A 20,160-nucleotide genomic window follows, 5' to 3' on the forward strand; every position below is an offset into this window, starting at 1 on the left:
GCTTTTCAGCAGAATTATTCTGCTGCAGTGCTACAAGCTTTACTCTAGTTAAGAGAAAGAAGAAAAACTAAGGAGATTACAAAGTAGAAAACAGATAGAAGGGGTCCAATGGAAACGCAGTATGATCTTGGGAGAAGTCAGGGTAGGAAAAGTAACTCAAGCTTGCTTAAGGTTCAGGCCCTTAATTACATTAACTGCAAATGGACTGTCTCTTGTGAAGTGCAAGACTGTTGTTCTTTAACGCGTAGAGATAAAAGTATTTTCAGAAGACTGAAAGAAACAGAAGATAAAGCAAGAGAAGATGTACTTTAAGAGAACAGTGGGAGCAGAAAGGAAGAACAGTGAACAGTATTTTTAGCATTTTAACTTTTCTGTTACCCAAAAGCCAAGTGAGAGGGAGGCATTAGACAAAAATTACTGAAATGAATTCTGTACAGTAACAGATTGTACTTTAAATCAGATTAAAACAGGTATTTATTTTGTCATTTCAGTCTCCTCTCTCAAAACAACACCTTCATTGTCATGTCAATCTCTGTCTCAGCCACCATATCATGGAGTCCAGCCCAACTCCGTGCACTTAGTGTGAAAAACACAACCAGGAGAGGGCAAACATTTAGCAGGGCTTTTGACCTCAACACAGAACACATGAAAATGGAAGAGCTCACCTTTGTTGCCTGCTGAATGATGCTGTCCCACACCTGGTTGGGCAGCAGCATGTACTTTTCTATCAGATGCTCCTGCACACTCTGGTCTGTCTGTGCCCCGATCATGTATCCAACTGCTTCGTAAAATGTGTGCACCTGATGGGAACAGCAACACCACAAACACCGAGGTTAAAAAGGACTAAGGAAAAGCTCCGTTCCACCAGACATGTTTGAACTGTGCACTGGCTCCCATCAATCCTGGAAGTATCGTTTTCCAGGTGCCAGATCCACTCTGCCTGAAGTTTCAGTGCATTCAGTGCGCAGGTGCACACTGCTCTCATTTCATGAGCCACGCCCTTCCCAGACAGATTTCCCCTTCCTTTTTTGGAAAGCACTGGATTTTGCATTTTCCCTTTTTGGATTGTTCCCCACTCCCTCCTTCCCAAATACAAGAGCTGTAGCTATATACTGTTATAGCAGGATATTGCTCTTTCCCAAAGCAGAATCACCAAGTTACATGCAGTGTCTTCTTGAAGACATTCCAGAAATCAAAATTCCAACTGAATGCACTTTCATTCTCCTTTCAAACATTCCAACTGACACCTCAGCACGGCAACTTGATCATGGCATTCATACCTTGACACTGTCCCTAAGAAAAACTAAAGAATTCAACCCTTGCAAAACACCCCTACATTTCAAGAGGAAGGAACTTTAGGAATTATCCACAAGCCCAAGTGGAACCTACCTGTTGTGGCTGAAGGTCACAGATGATTGTGTTAATGTTGTTCAGGATTTCATCAATAAATGGCATGACCTCTCCCACCTGAACCTGGACAAAGTGTCGGCGGCATTTTTGTGCTATTTTTATGAAGGTATCACAAGCCATGTCCTGGACACCATCGTGGGTTTCTAAATGAAATTAAGGCAGTTACTGCTTTGTATTTTTTCCTCCCCACATATAGGCTTTTTTTTTTTAAATAATTAAAACAGCAAATTAAAAAAAAAAACAAACAGATAATTACCATGCATAAATTCAAACAGCTTGTTGACTACTGTCTTCAAAAACTTCCAGTGAGCTCTCAAAAACCGTGGGTATTGACCTACTATATACATTATATTTGATGCAATAATGGCTTTATTGTCCTTTCCTCGCTTTTGTTCACAGAGTCCCAGGAGATCCTACAACACAACAGATTCTTAGTTTCCTCTTCAAGTTTGTCTGTTTCCATCAAAAGCATTACAAAAGCAAACATCCTATCAGCAGCTATATTAAAGGTGGTTGCCCACAGTCAAGCTCAAAATCCAAATAAAGAAATAAAAACCCAAACAAGTGCCTTAAGATTGGGGCGATGCAATCATTTAAGTTTCGTCCAAACCCTGATGACTGTGTTTTAAGCTAAGGAATCTCCATTTTAAATTGTAACTAAGGATTCCTGCAGGGGGAGTTCAACGAGCGTCACTGTACTCAATACTGGCTGAGTAGCTGACAGATAAAAACACAGAGTCCACATCAAATAGGAGAAATTAAACTATATCTTCTGTATGACTAAAACCAAAATATTCTGTAAGCAACTTTTTAAAGTCCATTACTCTTGTAAAAATATTATCCACATATTAACCAAGCTTGGAGTTTGATCAATGAATATACAGATATAGCAAAGGAGCAAGCTGTTAGGCTAGTTACAGTCAAGGGTTACTTTGCCACTGCTGTATTTCATAAGCAATCCCCTTCCATCTCTTCTGCATCCCCAAAGAACACATTTCATCATAAATTAAATTTCACCTGATAAAAAGGCTACTTGGATCAATGCATTTTTCATCTCTAACTTATTCACCACCCCTAAATTCAGGATGGAAGATTTCCCATTCACTTATTCTTCTCCAGCAGGGCAGCTTTCTAAGATGCCAGAGCAGTATTGCTGCCAGCTTGGTTTCTGCAGCACAAACTGAAGTGTGAGCAGGCTGTTAGCTCTGCCCCAGCGTACCTTAATCACTGTAACCAGGAACCTCTTCTCATCCTCCTCGTGCATGGCGCCGCTGATGGAGCCGATCGCCCAGCACAGCGTGTTCAGGTTCTTCCACGACCACTCCGTCCCGTTCACCTGATTGTGAAGCTTCTCAGTCATAATTCGTTCCGTGTCTGCGTAGTCCAGGTGTGTGAGATAGACTGAAACACATCAATGTGGAACCTCTTAAAGCTGCAGCCTGGAGCTCAACTCCATTAGCAGTTACATGAAAACCCACTGAAGCTCTCAAGTCAAAGTGTCCTGTCTCCTTCCTGAAGTCATGACAGCACGAGGCAGAAATTTGTTCAAATTATTTTAGAGATGGACAACAAATTTCATTGAGAATTTTAAGTTCTAAAAGACCTCAGCAAAATATCCCATGCAGGTGATGTGAAAGGTCTAAATCAATGCATGTCCCACGTGATACCAAGGCAAATTCTTATCAAAATGTCCCATGTGATACCAAGGCAAATTCTTATCAAAAGGCATGTGTACGGATGGCTTGTAGGGAATATGGGATTGGCTGCCTATGGGGGACATTATGCAGTGTGTAAGCCCACCCATTTCCTTCAGCTCTGTATTTTGTTGCTGTTTGCAATAAGCCACGACTGAAGTGGAGCTGGTGCTCCTGAACAGGTCTAGGTGGAAGATTCAGGTATCACAACTCAGTCACTTGCATCAGCCCCTAATAGGATTATTGTCTCCAATATAAAACTCTAAATCCCAGCAAGTCAAGAGCAATTTATGGCCAGGTTCAGAAATAGATTTTTACTGTACCACAGAATACAGCTTCCACCACATTCTCTCCCCTTTTTTATCTTCTTCAAGTGAATTTAATATACAGATATAGGTAATACAACATAAGCAATACAAACCTGACCTGCATTTTCATAGAAATAATCTCCTATCTGGCAAAACAACTTAAGCTCAGGATATACAGTAATTGTTTCACGAAACAAAATAGGTTTTCACATTCCACATGCAATCGTATTAAAACAATTAATTTAACACTGGCTATAGCTACATCCCCAGCAGACAGGTGAGAATAAAAATACGCACTACACCTACATGCACTCAAGCTTTCCAACACACACATTCCTAGTGCATCAACCTGATGCTCAACACTCAGTGCTCCCATCTGCATTTGAGAAAATAAACTTAATATTGAAGGTCTAATATCCTGAATATCTGACAACTCTACTCCCTTCGCTCCCTCAAGTTACGATTTGGACTCTCCATGTTGTTTCCTGCCTCAAAAATCTCATTATCGCTGCAATACCTAAGGACAAAATTAAGCAGTGTATTACTACTCCATGCGGTTATAAAACACCACATGCCTCAAACAGGAAACTTCAGAGCAGCCACTGCCTCCTCCCCTTCCAGTCTGTGTAGTACTCCTTGCTGATAACCCTTTCACCCACACAATACTTCAGATGCTGAGATAACACACTGCAGCGCTCTGGCGCAGCTGCAGCAGCCCCCAGCACACCAACTGCAGCCAGTTCACTTACCCAACGTTTCTCTCATATTTTTATACAAGTTTATGGAATCCGTGTCCTTCATGAATTCCCGAACTACCTCCCCTTGATCGTTCTCCACAACCAGGACCTCTTCAGGCTTGGCCATGCGGCTGACCATGAGCAATCGAACCTGGGGGAAGGTCAAACTCCATCAAACTGCAACCACCAGCAGCACTCTCCCAGCTGCACGAGCGTCTCCAGAGCACCCTGCCCAGGCAGCCTCAACCACAGACAGCTTATATCCACCGATACAGAAATGTCAGCTAACGAATGTCACCTCTAACACATGTCACCTCTTCCACTGAAGATAGAGCCTGCTGATTTCTCTCCTTCCAATGAACAAGCAGAGTACTTAAAGAAACCCCAGCCTATGTAGTATTTATACTACAACAGTAAGTTCTAAATGCTTATGTCATATTAGGGGGCTTTTAAGGACCACTTTTCCCAAACACACCGGTCTTCAACCGTAACACCCCAGCCTTCCTGTTTACAGAATCTGCTTAATACAGATTTATGTTAAAATTAAGCATCTTTTAGAAGCTGAAATATCACATTGTTATCTTATTATACACTGGTGTCATCTTAAAGTATTTTCACATTGATTATGTAACTAGAGTTGAATCAACTATCGACTACTCTAAGGTAAATTTCCCAATGTCACTCCTTACACAGAGCGAAATCTCTAATTCACAAGCAGAACCTGAATCTCCAGAGTGCTTTCCCTTGAGCACGGATTACCTTGGACAAAACAGGCAAATAAAGCTGTCTCCTTGGAGGAACATCGAAGTGCTGGCTCCCCGAAAGCAGCGGCGAAGCCGACGTGGAGAACGGGCTTTCCCTGTACAGCTCTGCAGCTAAATGGTTCCAATACTCCAGACAGATCTTGAAAATTTCAGTTTCTTCAACTTCTGATACCAACAACATGTAATGAAGAGCCTGGAAAAGAGTGGTGCGAACAGCCAGTTAGTGAGTATATCTGCGGATCAAACCACACGGCTGCAAGTTCAGTTACCCAAATCCTGACAAAATGAATCAGCGAGTTTGGAACAAGAGGCATTAACACTGCAATGACATTACTGGCAGCTCGGAGTTGTGACTGGCAGAACAACTCCTAACCAAGGACTCCCGTCACTTATTGTTATTTTCAAAGTGTGTTTGTATTCTTAAATCTGAAATAGCCTAAAGACATCTTAGGAATGCCATCACCAAACCAGCCTGTTTGTAAATTATCAAACCCACAGCCTCTGGAGCTTCTGCAAGGCATTTTCAGAACCTCAAAAAAGCCTCACCAGCTGGTATCAGTGATTGCTGTTCTCAAGACTATTGCTGCTACTTTGTTCTGGATCCTTTGACCCTGGAATACTGCTCCTTTGCTTTCAGGGAAGTCATCTACCAGAACATTTTCAACTTCTTTCCTGACCGAACAGCCAGAGCAGGCTGAGCAGGGAAAGCCACTGATGCAATTCTGACAAGCTCAGATACCAACCAGAGAAATTAAAACTACACAAACCTTTTTTGCCTAAGCTTATTATGCAGTCCCTGGTGAAAGAGATCAAAGCAATTGCCCATTAGTGAACAAACGGAATGAAATGATAAAATCTGAAGATATTTTCATAGCTTAAACACTCCAGCATTAAGCACTTTGAAAGGTAAAGACCTGATACAGCATCTCCACCTACAAGTGTCAAAAGGGGGACTCAGGACAGCCATACATTAGTCTTTACACATCAATTTCTCTTGGTAATTTCACTTAAAATAACTGATGTAGATTCCTCTGCTAGTCTACAGAGAGCCAGTGAATCCATGGAATGGTTTCAGCTGCTACATCCAACAGGTTAGAATGGCACACAGCTTTTTAAAGTAAACCTGCACTTAGGTTCCATTACACCAGAGCTTACAGTAATTTTATTTGCAACCATTTTAGGCAGGCATAAGAACTTTGTTAAACATTTCAAGACTGAAAGTCTTCAGAATCCAGCTGTGTAAATGCCTTTTTACACAGGTCTTCCCAGTACAGCCTCAGTGTAAGCAGAAACCTGAGCCTTGAGCTGTGTGCCCCTGATTCCCAGTTACTTTAAAAGCTTACTACTTGCAAATTCAGGAATTATCTGGAACTGTTACCAGCTGCTCTACTGAAAATCAGCTTCTAAATGAGCTACAATTTGATACTGGCAGCTAATTTTAATAATATGGGGCTTTTTTCCTTTTTTTTTTTTTTTTTTTTTTTTTTTTGTAGAGGGCTGCCTCCAGAAGATATTGAGAACAGACTGGAATTCAGATGGACACACAGGATTACAGCTCATCAACCTGCAAAATGCACTGCCCCCTCCCAATATACCTGGTCTCCAGGTTTAAAAATTGGGATGGTGTTTTTTCCCCCTGTCTCAGGACAGTTCCTCAGCCTAAAACCTCCAAACCTGCACAGGGCTTGATTCTGCACACAGAAAATGGTGCTTCAAGGGGATATGGAGCAACTTCCAATCCCTTGGAGTGGAGCAGTAGCAAAAAAGTCACCATAGAACAGTTCAATCCCAGCAAAATTGTTATTCACAAATGAAACAACATAACCCTAATCTTGTGATCTACCTCCACTACAGCAGTACCCTCAGTGCTTCAGCCTTTCCAACCCTTCCTTCTTATCTGAATCCCCAGTATTTGCCACAATCCCTGTGGTTTTACTGTCACAGTCACCTGGCAGGACTCTGCCACTGGCACACAGTCGTTATGGAATAGAAAGTCTCATCCTTGAAGACTATTTAAAGCTTTCCAGTTGGGAAATGGCAAACTAGGCAAGGAGCTACACCTGGATGGAGGAACTGGCCTAGAGCATGTGCTGGACCCAGAGAGCAGCTGTGGGTGCTCAGTGAAAACACAGACTGATGAAGTCACAGCAACACGCCTTCTTCATGTGAGAGTTAAACAGAACACATAAACCCACAGAAAAAGAATATATTCATTTACTTTGAAGCACTATTGGACACCTCCATGCAGCAACAAGTAAGAAGAGGGTGAGACAGAGTTAAGTTTTCAGACACTGCACTGGTAAAATTACAGTGATCTAGAAATTCCATTAATATCCCATCCTTTGAGCATGAGGACACACCTGCTACATTTCTAAACCAGATAAACCAAGCTACTCACCTCCATTAGTGTTTCTCTCAGATTTAACCTTTTCTCTATAAGTAGCCCATGCTCCTTGAGGAACGTGCAGAGAAACAAGCTGAGATTCTGAATGAAGTTCTGTTCATCATCTTTTCCATTGGAGTAGGCAAGTCGGATATTGGTATTTAAAGGAAGCATCTAACAAAAAGAAAGCAAGAATTTCCCTTTTTATGCACAACTACTTTGTTTTAACAAGTATGCCGCTTTTTGTTTTTGATGAAGAACCTTCAAGATGGACCAACATTGGCAAGAGAGGAAAAGACTGTTACCAAAAAACCCATCCACTTATGATATAAATACACTGAGGAAGGGACTCATGTACCTGAATCTCAACTGCTCAGAGGGGAACCATCAAATTATATAAATTTGATGTAGGGCTTTTAGGGGGAAATGTTTTTATCTGTTCCAAAAATTAGAAAGAAACTTGCAGAAGTTAGGTCAGTTTAGGTCTTGAGACATATAGTTCACATTTTCCCATGAGACAGCCCAAGGGCTCAAAATATCTCTTAAATTAATCAAATCAATAGAGCAGAAATACAGCTGCAATCGAGTTCAGAAAAACACACTTGGCATCTTCTGATCAAGCCACAAATACCACCAAAGAACAATACTTTTCCTACCAAGAGCTCTATACTGAATATAAACCTGTCAACTTTCTACAGAAATGGATTTTGTGATGTGAAATTCAAAGGGAGATTTCTGATAAACATTTACCTGTTTTAACTGCATCATGGTCAGTGTAAAAAGTGTTACAAACTGCTCTTCATACTGGCTTACACTGACACCTGCAATCTCTGTGAGGCACTTCAAAGAGACATTTCGAAACATGGGAACATTTAAGAACTGTTAAGGGAAGAAAACAAAATAAAGACCATTACAGAAGTTCTGTACAGCTTTTCTGCAACTTGTTTTTAAATTTAAGAGCTATCTTTTTTTTTTTTTTTTTTTTGCAAGAATACCTTGTAAATTAGTGTGCTGATTAACTTGGTCTCAAATATATATCCCAGAGGAATCCAGTTCAGAAATCGTAGCAAAGTTTCCAAAGTTGCATGGACTAAGGGAGCGTTTTGGGAGTTTTCCTGTAAACAATTTGGAGTTCATGACATTGTGACACTGTTAGGCACAAAGGGGGGATTTTGAAAACATCATGAAAGAAATGTGACTTACCATCACAAACTGACACAGCTGAAATATCTGAGAGAATTCATTGCACATGCTGAAAAAAAAAATTAAAAAGTAAGCATTTCCACATTTCACAAATCAAAAATATCTATGCCCACAGGACAGGTCCTTAAGACCTAGGCCATGGAGGCATTCTAAAGCCACCTGGTTTATCCCCATTTTCATGGTAATAATCCATATTTGAGGTAGCTTGAAGCCTGTGCCTACAGTTTCTAAGGAAAGGAGGAAATACAATCAATCAATGCTGAACGCTGGGTTAAAAGCATGGGAACCATCAGTCTACAGATGCTACTTGCAGCAAGGTACAAAGCCCTGTGTGTACAAAATGAAGTTAGGGATCCCCTAGGAGCAGTGCTTCAAAGAACAATCAGCAACCCTCCTGGGCTCAGCAATGGAATTACACAGCTGTGGGTGTGCACACAAAGGCTCCGAGCGAGAGCAACTATTTAGCAGCAAGCACCAAGTCTGCTCTGCTCATTAAGATTTAAACAGATATACTTGCCTGTCTTTCAAATGCTTAGCTTTTACTTGAGTAATCTGGCCACTGGAAAAATCAAACACCTCTTCACTGAGCAGTTTGAGGATCACCATGTTGTTCTGGCAGAGGCTCTCACTGGTCCTGCTCGCCCCCACGATGTCGCTGATGAACGTGGGCCAGTGCTTCGGCCACTCCTGCTTCAGGATCTGCCAAGGGAGCCGGCCCCACGTGAGACACAGCGAAGGCACAGACTTTACAGCAAGGTTTAAAGTGTTATGAACTCTGGCTTACCTGAACAAGAATCATATTCAGTTTCCCAATATACACTTTCTCTTTCTGGAAAAGAGAAGAGAGGAGTCAGGTTTTGCGTAACGCTCCCCTCCCTCATCCTCCCCTGAGAATTCCTCACTTACTTCTACACACGCTGGGTCAGATGAGGTCTTGATAATTAGGCCAACAACGTATTTTTTAATACCTGCAGAAGAGGTAGGGATTTATTTTCAGCTATGCCAGATATCACAGATGTAGCAACAGGTATTTCTGAATTCAGATTCTCCATGGCTTTAAACCAGAAACATCTCTAACATGCCAGATAAGCCTGGGTCAGTCAGCATCCTTCTTGTGTGCCACATGGGAAAAATGCACCTTTATCAATCCTGACAGGGGATATTTTACATGCACAAGATGGCTTTACACCGAAACTATTGCAACGAAGCAAAAGACTAAGGATTAGTGTCCTTGCAGTAATTTTTAAGTGACTCCAAGAATAAACAGAACTTCCTACGTGTGACTCCAGTTGTAATGCCAGGTTTGCTAAAGTGCACAGAAAGCTTTGACACATCACCTGCACTGCAGGCAGAAGTTCAGAGCTGCTCCAGTCTACTTAGGTGATTAATTTTAAAACCAGAAATTCCTATGCACAGCATTTTAAAGTCAGAGCATAGCAAAGCTTCTCCTGTGAAATCTCACAAGAACAGAAGTCAAAGCTTCGTTCACTAATACAGCACAATTTGAGTGTGAACCACTGGGTGGTGGCACATATGGATGCTGTGAGTCCATCATCTCAGTAAATTCTGCTTTATTGCTTTGTCTTTTTTTACCTTACACTGGCAATTGGGCAACCAGGGACACACAGCGTGTTAGAACTGTTCATTTTGTTGTGTTTCTTCTTCAAATGTTTTTAAATTATTTTACAGTTTTCAGCTCTACCATAAAACCAGAAAAACCCCAATCACTGTAGGGAAGCGATGGCTGCCCAAAGTTTCCTTTTGCCACCTAACCCTCAGCTCACTCCTAATTCCTAAATCCATGGGAACAATGACTTTCCAAGAGACAATATCCATTCTGTACAAAACCACCCAAACCCTAGGAAAAGGCACACGCGGAGGGCCTGGAGTCACGACCCAGGTGAACATTCCAGGAGTTCGCCTCTGACACCACGCTTCAAACCAGGCAAGTGTTTTCTTGTCGTAAAGGAAGTTTGAGAATTGCTGGATGCTTTGCTATTCAAATGCATGAACCCAAAAATCTTGTTTCAATCATTTCTTCTACAAGACAAGTCAGCTGGCTCACGCAGACAACACGCATACGTTGAAGACTTCAGAAGTTGTCACTTTCAGGAGAAGAATGTCTTCTCTTGAAGACATAACCCACACCCTCTGTTCTAAGTTTCAAAACTTGTCTAAGACTTGACCAAATTTAGTAGGGTATTTTTTTTTCCATTTCAGGCTTAAGCAAGAGGATTAGAAGGGACAATTTATTAATTGCATCCTTGTGAAATCTGGAAAAACTAGATCCAGACTTTGAGCCATTAGATACATGGCAGACAGGAGCTGTTCTACAGGTAGTTCCAATTGCAAGTGCAACCATTCATCACCATCAGCGGGATCAATCCCCACTGCTCCAGGAGAGTGGTCATTATTAAAGTATCACTGGCAGGCACAGGTAAGAGTTATCACCAAGCATCACAGGCCTGATGTTTTAAACCTAAAAGACACTCTTGGCTGAAGGGTTTCAGTAATTCACCAATGAGATAGGAAAGCCCCCCCACCAGTATGGAAAGAGGTTTGCAGTGCCAGGAACTAAACTGTTATAACCGTCTGCCAAACCACTAAGGGAAGCCTACTGTTGCAACTCTTTGCATTTCAAAAAGGAATTAAAAAGTTAATATTGCTTTCAGAGTTCCAACTGCAAATCCATGGCATTTTCCATCTTGCTGCATCAATGGCACTGTGCTGCCATCGATCCGGCCTCGAGACCAGCACAGAACAGCTGCTCTGCTTCACAGTTTCTCTATTTAAAAAATTAAAATAGAAGCAAAAATGGTGACCAGAGCTCAAAAGACAAACCAAAAAGTTTGCTCCCTTTCACACATCACGCTGCTGGCTCCTGAGATCGTCCATCCAGTGAACAAAGTCATATTCTTAATCCCCTGAAAGCAGCAGCTCTCCAATTCTCTAATGCTCCTTTTGGCACAGATGTCATTTTATACTTTTTCAACTTCAAGTGTTATGGTTCCTGCTCCATATTTAATAGCTCATTTATTTATCATTCCATAGGAAAGACAATTTTCAGCAGAACAAATATATGTCAGATTTGTATTCTGACAAAAATCAACCCAGAGGCTCATTACCATTTTCCAGCAGAACATGTCCAAGAAACTGTTCAGGGGCAGCAACCCATGGGATAAGCTAAAAGCACTGTGTTTGGAGAACTTCAAAGGAAGTGTTATATTAGAAAGGAAAGCACAGGACATGCACAAACCCCACAGCCACTGTCTCCTTCCATCACAGAAGTAGCTGAACAAGTCTTGAAGAGGCCAACACAACTGCCAAGCTCAGGCCCTTCACTGAGCCAAGCGGGAAGAGGCAGACAGTGCAGGAAAACAGACCTTCCAATAAAACAAAACAAAGGCCACACCAACCACAACACCCAGGACACACAAAATGTTCTACAAAGATTATCTGACCTTGCAACTGCACTGATCTCAGGACAACCAAAGGGAGCAGACTCTGCTCCAAGCCTGGCCCAGCTCCACGGTTGGAATTTTCTAGAAAGCCAAGCCCGAGAAGTGCTTTTGTACAAAGTCCCACAAAAGCAATGATAGAGCAAGGGCACGAACTTGAGGCCTTGTAAAACATTCCTGGATATCCATTAGATACTGACATCCTTCTGTGAAAGCTGCTCCTCGACAGAGAGGCAAACATCCAGTAAAGCTGAAACCCTTCCTGGAGGGAAAGTTGTTTTCCCAAGTGACCCAAGCTATGCGATGCTTCCAGTGGAACTGGGACAGCGAGGAACGTCACGTTATGAGTAATTTCTGCAGCCTGAACTTGAGGAAATCTCCTCCAGTTTAACCTTTGGATGTGCTCTAGGAAGCCATCACCTCTCCTCCACTCTCTGTCCCCTGAGCACGGAGCTCCTGTCACAGCCCGGTACAGCAGGTAAATAACCATGGGCACAATCAGCAAACACACACTGCAACAAACCCTCCTGTCCTCGAGGCACACAAGCACAGCCTTCTGTGCAATCACAGAGCACAAGCACTTAACAAGTGTCAAAGTATTCTAGCCGGTGCTGCAGATGCAAGCTCACTCGAATTTACTAAGATTAATAAAGTCTCTGCTTGTATGAAAGAAAAATAGGCACAAATGAATCAGGTGGGCAATGTAACTCAGCAAACTGACATTATTTTGCAATCAAAATTAGAATTTCAAATGCTAAAGCTGAGCTGTCCCCTCTGGGGATGTTTGTATGCATACACACTTACATTGAACTGTTTAGTCCCAAAATATAGTCAAAATACCATCTTATTTTTACTGTTAAGAAACAATGCTTTCCCACACAGTCCCACAATCACCTTTACCCCTTAGTGGTGAACTGAATCAATCCATGATCTGTTTGCTTTTTAACAGAAAAGGCACAGAGTTTGTCTTCACACACACACACAGAAGTGCCATGTAGCTCATCCCCTCTTCATTAAAGAGAAGCAAGGAAACATTCTCCTCATGAAGCAGGCCAGGAATTTCCATTAAAATATCTCATCACTGCACAGAAAAACCTCCTCTACAGCACCTTCCACTGCATCAAAAGCTTTACACTCAACTCCAGGACCTTCCAGGAAAACATCGAGCTGCATCTCTGAACACTTCACTTTTTCATTTTCAGGATGAGAAAAGTTGTACAAGCAATTTGTGTTTCATAATGAAGAAGTGCTTTATCCATTCCAGCTCCAAACACTCCAGACAAGCTCTCTCTGTTCAGGGGAACAGTATTTCATCTCACAATGCAGGATTAATGAAACCTATCACTGCACTGAAGACCAAAAAGCCTTTCTTTCCAGGCAGGTTTTCACACTGCCAGAGAAAATCCTTTTGAGACCACAGCACTTTAATCAAATAACACTCTCTGAGTGTTATTAAACAATCAGCTCTAAAGGATATCAGAGTTTAAAGCAATTTAGTAGCACACCTCCATAAAGTCAGAACTGGACTTGAGAATGATGGCACAATCCCCTGGCCAGCAGCCAGGTTCAGCACTGCCTGGGAGGTTCTGGAATCCATCACCCGCCCAGCCCGGCTTCAATGAAAACCACATGACATCATCTGTGGACGTGGAAGAGCCACTCCAAGCACCCTCCCAGGACTAAATAAATCACCCAGACAAGGCTAACCATTGCTGGGGGCTACGACCAAACATGTCTCAAGGCTGAACACGCAGGTCAGGCATCTGATTTAACTGAATTTTCACCCCTTCTGTGCCTCAGAAATTCCACTTTTGTCTACAGAACCAACCAGCTCCCACTGCTAACTCCAAAAGCAAACCAAAACTAAATAAAAAAAAAAAAAAAACAACCAAAAAGCCATCACATCAGTATTTCAGAATTGTAAATTCATTGTTTTGCCCAAGTCTTGTTTCAGAATTACGGAAAGGTAAAAATGAACTTTTCAAAAGTATTCACAAACAACACCACCAGAGGAACGGAAAGCTATTTTACAAAAGTTAAAAGCCAGCAGGGCCAGAAAAGCTCAAACCCAAAAGCTACTTTAAAACAAAAGAAAAACTTCAGAACAGAGCTTCATGTCTAAAGAAGACATCTGAAGAAAACATCTTCCTCCTTGCACTTGAAATTCAAGGCTGGAAGCTAAAACCCTCCAGCACACAGACAGAAGCAGTAACAAACCTCTGGCTAACCCCACAGCCCAACAAGTCATCCTGATGTACAACTTGTTAAAAACAAAAAAAAAACTGTAAAAAAAGTTACAGTTCGTGCTCTGTAATTAGCAACATTGCTCTATTTCTACCAACAAGTTTCAGGGAAGTCATTTCAAGAACTTTTGTTATTCACTGACCATTTAATTCAGATCTGCTCTTGACCTGCACTCTAAAGCACTGCTGTTGGTACAAAGGGGGAACAGTGGTTTTCTCATAAATTTAGTTCCTTCTTCACCAACAGTGAGATCTGTCAGCTGTATTTACTACACAAACCAAGCAGACACGCAGAAGATGTTTTATAAATTATGATATAAGGCAAAACTGATTTGAAACCTGCATGGTTTGCTTTGTCACTAAGCATTCCATTGCACACTGAGTTTCAGTTCCCTGCACACATTCCAGCATTTACACTTCAAACAGGAAAATCCTGTCAACCAAAGAATGGCTGGAGTCAAGGAAACCTCAATTTAAGCAGCATTACTATCTCCCAGGTAATCAAGCCACCTGAATGAGCTCTGGAGCAGCTCTTTTGTACCAGCCAGTATCATCAGCCAAACAAAAAAATTGTAAAAAACAACTACCACAGACCAGATCAAACTGGAATAGAGATGAAACAGATTCTGCCTCCTACACCACTGAGGCCAAGCTGGATAAAATGCCATGGTACAGAAAATACATTTGGTTCCTCTGCTACCACACAAGTGAAAGCCACTAACCCAGTTTCCCTAGAACAGGATAAAAGTCAATTTCACAATTTCAGTTTGCCTCTGTCAGAGAGAAAACATTTTCAAAGCTGAACAAACAACACACTTTTGTTATTATAAAGGATTTTTTTAATTTCCTCTGGAGTTTTCATAGATATGTAAGTCAGAAAGAGTAAGAACAGGATAGCTGAAGATGATTACACACCTACAGACAGTAACTTTATTTTGCCTTGTAACTATATAGAGTTATTGCATTTTCTTAGATGGCAGGAGCCACTCTAACAGCACCGACACTTGGAGATAAAATGACCCAAAGCACAGCCAGCAGCAACCTCATCCCACCACCACTGTTTCTCAGCTCTCCAATGCATTAAGAGCATGAATTTAAAGCCTCTGAATTTCTGAATTACATCCTGTATTTGGCACCTGGTCAGTTCCAAACTATGAAGTTAGGTCCATCCCTGTGACATCTGTTCTACATCTCCCTCCACCAGCGGGCAATACTCCTGACTCCTTTTCCTCCTGCTCTGCTCCCACAGCCAAAAACTGTAGGACAACAACTTCAAAATGCTGAAACCAAGTGCTCATAGTCAGGGATGTAACAAAAGATGACTGAGCTGAGATCCTCCAGTAATTAAAAGCACAAAGAACAGTTAACTTGAGCTAAGGTGCTCTTTTAGTTTCTCAAAAGGACAGAGCTGTGTCTGAGCCTTAGCTGAAGCTGTTCCCTAGAAACCTCCAACAGCAGCATGAATGGAAAGTTCACTTTCAGGTTTACTTTCAAAGACAGCTACCCTTTGCCAACCTATATCTGGAAGGGAAGGGGGAAAGCTGAGACGAGGAATAAGCACAAAAGTGTAAAAGTCCTTCTCTATGCATTTGTTTTCATCAACACTTAAAATTCTGTTTTAATTAATACAGTTTCAGAACCTAAGCACTGACAGTAAAAATTTAAAGCACGTCTCAGCATGGTTAATGAAAGCTCTCAGCAGAACACAGAACTGGAACTTTTAATTAGTTCCAAGAGCATTTTTTAATAAAAAGCCAAGTGTAGAAGAGTGACACCATTTAATGTCAAGAATTTGAAGTGGTTGCACTTAAGGTTTTGAAATCCCAAGTTGTGATGACTTGACAGCCAGCCATGTGAAAAGCACTAACCCTACAGCCACAGGGGCACCTCCATTTACTGCAGCCAGTGTCTAAAAGTCAGCAACATCCCCTGTAGGGAGGGGAAAACCCATAAACTAAATTTACAGAATTTACTACAGGCTTCCAGCTCCCTTGCATTGATGGGAGACTGGGGCTTACCCTCCAGTGCACCAATTACAGCAATCTGCCTGTTTATACAGTGTACCTCCCTGCCAAACAAGTGACCATCAACAGGTAAAAAGTGCATTTATTTAGTGTTCCCAATTTAAAATCATTGTAGCTGCTTACAATTTCAAAATAATAACACAAACCTACACAAGGTAGCAGGTGGGCCACAGAGTCTGCTTGGGGCTGCACACACAGCTTCCAGAGGGTGAAGAGAACAAAACTTCCTGTGCCAAGTCCAGGGAATGAAAACCTCCACCTCAACACCAGTGGCTCACCTCATATGTTTCAAAACTATCAGTGACACCTTTTCCTCAAAGCTACAGAATTTCAGCTGCTCACCAAGCCACTGAGATCACTATCACAAAAGTGAAACGTGTGGTTTCATCATTCAAGATACCATAACACACGACAGAATGTTACCTAGAGACTGGCAGTCTAAATCTCAGTTAACACACAAAGTTCTGAGGAGAAGACAAAAATCCCTCCCTACCTTCGCACTGGTTCCTTGGAAGAATCTTCCATCTTGTTTTTATCACATTTTCCAAGATTTGCAGTCCATAATACTGAAATTGGAGAAGAGCAAAATGTGAGTACATTACTGTAGGACTAACTAACTTGCAGGACTCTCATTCAATCAGACATTCACACTTAACATCTAAGACTTCAAGATTCTTAAACTAACAATGTTATTAAATATATGTCTATTCACCCATTTACTGAGGTTTCATGCATGGTATTTTCTTGTTTTATTCTTGGCTATACTAAGTCCTGCTGTTTGATCATGCTCACACCAGGAGGGGGGGAAAAACAGTAACGAAAAGCCCTCTGGCAGACAATTTTGGCTATCTGGAAAAGCAGCAGCCAGATATGAATTTGTATCACAAATGACTGCTCCTAAGTTTGACTATTAACACAACCAGGCTCCTAAAATATTTAGCAGCTTGGATGGTGTCTCAAGCTTCCTACTGTTCCTCTAAGAGCTGCAAAAAAAAAAACCCTTGTCTTAGCATCACATGTCCTGACACTGGCACTTTCTAGAGAAAGTATTTCCCAAACTTCACTGGTGTGTTACTTTAGGAACAGCAAGACAACCCACAGGTTTATTTAATTTCAATCCCCACCCCAATATGGCAGCTATTTCTAATATTTAAAGATGAACTTTTGTGCTCAGTCAAAGAACGATAAAAACGTGAATAAGCTCTTGGAAATCATTTTACCTTTCAGGAATTCCTTCCTATGTTCTTACCCGAAACCATTAACGTTGCAAATGGCCATTCCCTCTGCCCATTTGTCCCTACTGCCAACTCACAGTAACAGGGAAAGAAGTTTGTCATGGTACAACCAAAAAACTTTAATAAGTAAAACCCCATTAGCATGAATAGACAGGAGAGAAAAGGGGATGAGGAGTTTTGCATTTACTTTATCTACAGGGGATTAGGAAGAAAAAAAAATAAAAAAATCAATGCCTGAAAGGTAAACTCAAGTTTCCACAGTTCCAAGTTTGGCTGAGAATAAGAGTTCCTCTTTAAAATGGTTAGTTGTTACACAAAGTAGGATCATTAGCATTTCCACCAAAGGGATCATCCAGACTTCAGTTGAATTACAAATACACAATGTAGACTGTCCCGAGCTACATTGTGCTGAAAGAGCAGTTTTGCTGTTCTCATCTTAACATAACCTACATCCCTTTGCTTCCCTGACCCCAGTTCCCAGGAGATTTCAGGTGCACATCCTGCATCTGTAAAATATTCTGTCCCCTTCCCAAACCTTGGGCACCAAGAGAAATTCATAAATCTCAGAAAGTTGGCAGGGTATGTTTATTGCCTCCATGGTCAGCAGCAAAAGCTTATCAACTAGATTTCAACCTGAAAACTTATTTAATTATGTGACATAAAAGCTAAATAAAATCAAGCAATTTTCACGAAGGAAAATGTCCAAAAATGTTCTTAAACAAAATGTTTCACAGGAATTGATTTCAGCTAATGCTATAAATTTACAGCCACCTTCTGCAAGTGATCCAGGCTCACGATACAAAACATACTTACAAGAGCTCCTAACAATGAAGACAGCATCAATTTTTATATCAGACAGCACTAACTTTCCTGAAGCACAGGTAACCTCTAGTGAAATTTCTATGTTCTCCAGGCACATACATTAATTTCTCAGCTATCAACTAACTAGAACTGCTCATTTCCTCCCAAACATTTTTCCACAAGTGAACTTATTTCCCTTTTACACCAGAATGGCAAGTCTACTTTCATCTTAAACAAACACTAGATGACCAAACAAAACTTAAATGAAAAACCTAACAACTGACTAAGGACAGACCTCATCTTCAGTGGGTTTTCCCTTCATTGAGAATTTCCTGGAGTAAAGGAAAACCTCTAGCACCCTGCCACACCTATCCCTCATTACCTGCTCAACATCTCATTTGGGTTCATGGACCTTAAGCTGTTCATGCTGCCAAGGCTTCTACTTCTTTTGTGCCTTCAGTTCTGCCCTCTGCAGTGCCTTGTTCCCTTCTTCCTCAGACCTAAAAACTTTTCCCTAACACTCACACAGACACTGAACAGCAGCAGTAAAATCAAATCACTGGGTACAACCCTCAGCTGTACATCTTTCTTGCCACACCTCACTGGAAGGGCTCCAGCAGCCCCACGTCCTGCAGGGGGCCTTTGTTTCATTTGATTTGATGGTGCTAATTACTCTAATTTCTCTGACAATGAGGAACTCCACTCCCAAAAAAGTCACTGATACCAATTACAAAGTCCCGCCTTTTAATCAACTACTGCAACAGCACACGTGGACATATCTCTGTGTAAGACAGAAGCTTTCCAAAAACTCCTTTGCTCTTGGTTTGCTAATTGTCTACCACTAACTCACTGCCCAGTTATGAAGATGAGGGACAGGCAACAGCAAAAGACTCAAAAAAAAAAAAAATAGCATGAAATGATCCCTGTGGTAGAAATTTCTATGGCACCCTTATTACTTATTTTATGCACCGAATCCCTTTCCCTCCCACCTCCCAAGAAACAAAAAACAATTGATGAACAGAATTCAGTTAAAGGGAATCAAAAGGGTAGACCTTGTGGAGGCCTGCCGTCAAAGCCTAGCTGTGTCAGTTGCACAGGAAGACACCCCTTTTCTTCCTATTACAAGCAATCAACATAATGGAACATTATGATTAATATCAGGTAGTGTTAACAGCTTTAATTAAAGAAAAAATATGATTGCATAAAAGCCAAATGTCATAGTGCATAAATTTAGCACCAAATCATTTGCAATTTATGTAAATTGAAGAATTCTTTACCTGTTGCTTTCTTTCTGTTCCTCTAATCATCTCATTTTTCACAAGACAAATTTGAGTTTTTAAAAATACTGTTGATAAATCAACTTAAACATTAGTAATGTCTGTCAGTATAAAAAGCAAAGTTTACCAGGCAAGCAAACAGGCAAACACTGTTACTTAAAGGTGCTTAAAGGTATTACTTTGAGGAAGTTCTTTAAACTGCTTTCCCCTCAACTTCAGAGAGCAATGAAAAAAAAAAAAAATGAACTGCTTCATGAATACCCCATGATTTCAGAAACCATCCAAACACAATTTTTTTTCTGTTTGAACACAGTATGTATCCAGCAGAAAAACATGCATGTCAGTTATTTGAGATAATAATCATCAAGCTTAAGACAGTGAAAACACATTTTGCTCATCTTTTTGGCTCAAACTTCACAAGTCTTAGGTACAGCATTTCAAATTGCAGAAAAAGCCCTGAGTGCTGCCCGTTTTAGCCTCTACCATGATGGATGGATTTCCAACAGCAGCAAAAAGCAAATGTGCTCTGCATAGTAGCAAAGAACTGATGTATTACAAACTTTGGGGTGCTTAACCTTCATTGATTGCTCAAAACCTTGGCCTAACGAGGTTTGTTTTGTCTT

At 41.2% G+C, this 20,160-nt stretch overlaps 1 protein-coding gene across 7 annotated transcripts in view; it reads right to left on the reverse strand.

The window, feature by feature from the left end:
* XPO1 (exportin 1) overlaps window positions 1-20,160 on the reverse strand; it is a 34,759-nt gene that overhangs the window by 5,901 nt on the left and 8,698 nt on the right. For 6 of the 7 annotated variants that reach the window (XM_038132830.1, XM_038132829.1, XM_038132833.1 and 3 more), the window contains 14 exons: window positions 16,718-16,790; window positions 9,406-9,467; window positions 9,284-9,328; window positions 9,017-9,198; window positions 8,500-8,548; window positions 8,292-8,411; window positions 8,047-8,175; window positions 7,312-7,470; window positions 4,909-5,106; window positions 4,162-4,300; window positions 2,630-2,811; window positions 1,667-1,823; window positions 1,390-1,553; window positions 666-800 (listed from right to left, as the gene is read on the reverse strand). In XM_038132830.1, coding sequence (XP_037988758.1) covers window positions 666-800; window positions 1,390-1,553; window positions 1,667-1,823; window positions 2,630-2,811; window positions 4,162-4,300; window positions 4,909-5,106; window positions 7,312-7,470; window positions 8,047-8,175; window positions 8,292-8,411; window positions 8,500-8,548; window positions 9,017-9,198; window positions 9,284-9,328; window positions 9,406-9,467; window positions 16,718-16,790 — 1,794 coding nt within the window. Of the gene's footprint in view, window positions 1-665; window positions 801-1,389; window positions 1,554-1,666; window positions 1,824-2,629; window positions 2,812-4,161; window positions 4,301-4,908; window positions 5,107-7,311; window positions 7,471-8,046; window positions 8,176-8,291; window positions 8,412-8,499; window positions 8,549-9,016; window positions 9,199-9,283; window positions 9,329-9,405; window positions 9,468-16,717; window positions 16,791-19,312; window positions 19,377-20,160 lie in introns of all 7 variants that reach the window. The other variant, XM_038132835.1, reaches the window with a different exon arrangement.

This window comes from Motacilla alba, chromosome 3 (assembly GCF_015832195.1).
Source record: "Motacilla alba alba isolate MOTALB_02 chromosome 3, Motacilla_alba_V1.0_pri, whole genome shotgun sequence".
Taxonomy (NCBI): domain Eukaryota; kingdom Metazoa; phylum Chordata; class Aves; order Passeriformes; family Motacillidae; genus Motacilla; species Motacilla alba.